A 1,970-nucleotide genomic window follows, 5' to 3' on the forward strand; every position below is an offset into this window, starting at 1 on the left:
TCGCATGTAAATAAAGAAAATATCTAAAATAAAAAAAATAAAATAAAAAAATTAAAAAAAAAAGAGAAGATTTTGCCACATTCGATTATATACTATGTATGGATGAAAGCAATCTGAGAGATCCAAATAGAAAAAGCAATCAAGTTAAAAACTGCAAAGATGAAGTTGAGCTACTTTGGAGCTATGATGCACAGAAACATCTCATTATTGAAGATACCTATTATGGCAATGACTCGGGCTTCGAGGTGGTGTACCAGTTATGCCTCAGGTGCTGCAAGGCTTTCCTGGAGAAGACTTACTAGCTGGTCCTATCTACTACCGTTGTGCAACTCCCTCATCAGTGCTATGCCCAAGGGTGGTGGCTGTCCTTAGCCCCATACCCCACCTCTCTTTTCAGCCGACTTATAGTATATATTTAAAATAACTGTAGCTGGAAATTAGGCATATGTTCAGAAGGATAAAAAACATTTGAGTCAGACAGTTTGAGGTGTGGCTAAGCATTCTTAGACTAACTAAACCTCTGACCTTGCCAAAATTACAAAATAGTGGAACAAATATGGAACAAAAGAAAACCGAATAAAGTAAGAATGACCTACAAGGTCCAGGTCAGCCTCTGAGCCCAGCAAGACTGGGTACTCTGGTCTAAGTGGAGTGTGTGCATGGCCAGCAGCCAGTGTGCTGTGTGCTTGTCTTGTACCTCTCTATTCTAGACCCTTATAGAAACAGTATCTCCATCCATGGCAGCCTTCCATTTAACACCGGAAGAGTTTAAACCCAGACATGCTGAGGGTATTCAGGTATTTGAGAGAGGAGAAGCTGGATATAATAATGGGCCTGCGACTCCAGCAGGATGTCCTAGGCAGCATGGAGAGACCCTGTCTAAAAGATAAACAAAAATAACAACAGATGGGTACAACAGACTGATAAGGTGAACTTCTTTAGTCTTACTTGTTTTTTTGTCTAGTTTCTTGAGCTTTGCTCCTATTTGAACCACTTTGCTTCTTAAAAAAAAAATAAAACAAATGTGCTTAAATAGTGGTCCTTGTTTGCGAGTATTCTCTCATCAACAGTTTCCAGTTACAGGCAAGCATGAAAAATTTTAGTGCATTTTCAGAAAAGGGACTTCAAGTTTATATGGGTGTACGTCAGAAAGGAACTGGGAAGTTATCAAATACAACTGAAATACAAAAAAAAATGTAATTTTTACACTGCCATATTCCTTATGAAAATGTCCTTGTACCAAGCCTACATTCATTTGTTATCTTCTTTCTGATGATACTATTGATATTCCTACCATACTATCTCTTCCTTCCCCCCTTCTCAACTTCTCTCCACTTTTTCCTAATTGCTAAATATATACATGTATCCATAAATAGCTTCATATATTGGGAGAAGCTTATGTTTGGGAAGAAGGGCAAGATTTCAACTACTATCTATTTTTACATTTATTTGAACATTTTTCGTAACACTAATAATGTAGCCATTTTCCTTTAACTTGTAAATTATCATTCTTCATGATGAATCATGGTGAAAATTTCATGGACAGAATTTTAACAAATTGCATCATTATCTAAAACATCATCAATTTTATGAATCTAACAGACAAATCTTGGCTTACAAATACAGTATAATTTGTCTACTTTAAAAGCAAATAAAGCTGCTGCAAGTCCATATCTTTTAAAGTAAACAAAATACTAAGTATGAATCTACGCTGACCTTGATCATTTCTCGTACTGTCTATTACCACCTCAGTGGACTATTTGTATACAGAGTTCAAATAAAACAACATATAGGTCTCAGTTCAAAGTCTGTCATAGATGGAAACCAGGGCAGGAGCTCAAGCTACAAACATGGAGGCAGAAACTGAAACAGAGGCAATCGAGGATGCTATTGATTGGCTTGTTTCCTGTGGCTTGTTTGTCTGCTTTCTTAGATAGCACAGAACCACAAATACAGGGATGGCAATGCAC

At 37.0% G+C, this 1,970-nt stretch overlaps 1 protein-coding gene across 1 annotated transcript in view; it reads left to right on the forward strand.

Moving 5' to 3' along the window:
- Positions 1–302, forward strand: part of LOC116084220 (low molecular weight phosphotyrosine protein phosphatase-like) — an 8,952-nt gene extending 8,650 nt beyond the window's left edge. Inside the window, exon 3 of the mRNA XM_031361022.1 lies at positions 62–302. Within this exon, the coding sequence (XP_031216882.1) occupies positions 62–302 (241 nt within the window). The remainder of the gene's footprint in view (positions 1–61) is intronic.
- The last annotated feature ends 1,668 nt before the right edge of the window (positions 303–1,970 follow it).

The sequence above is a fragment of the Mastomys coucha genome, unplaced genomic scaffold, assembly GCF_008632895.1.
Source record: "Mastomys coucha isolate ucsf_1 unplaced genomic scaffold, UCSF_Mcou_1 pScaffold9, whole genome shotgun sequence".
Classification (NCBI taxonomy): domain Eukaryota; kingdom Metazoa; phylum Chordata; class Mammalia; order Rodentia; family Muridae; genus Mastomys; species Mastomys coucha.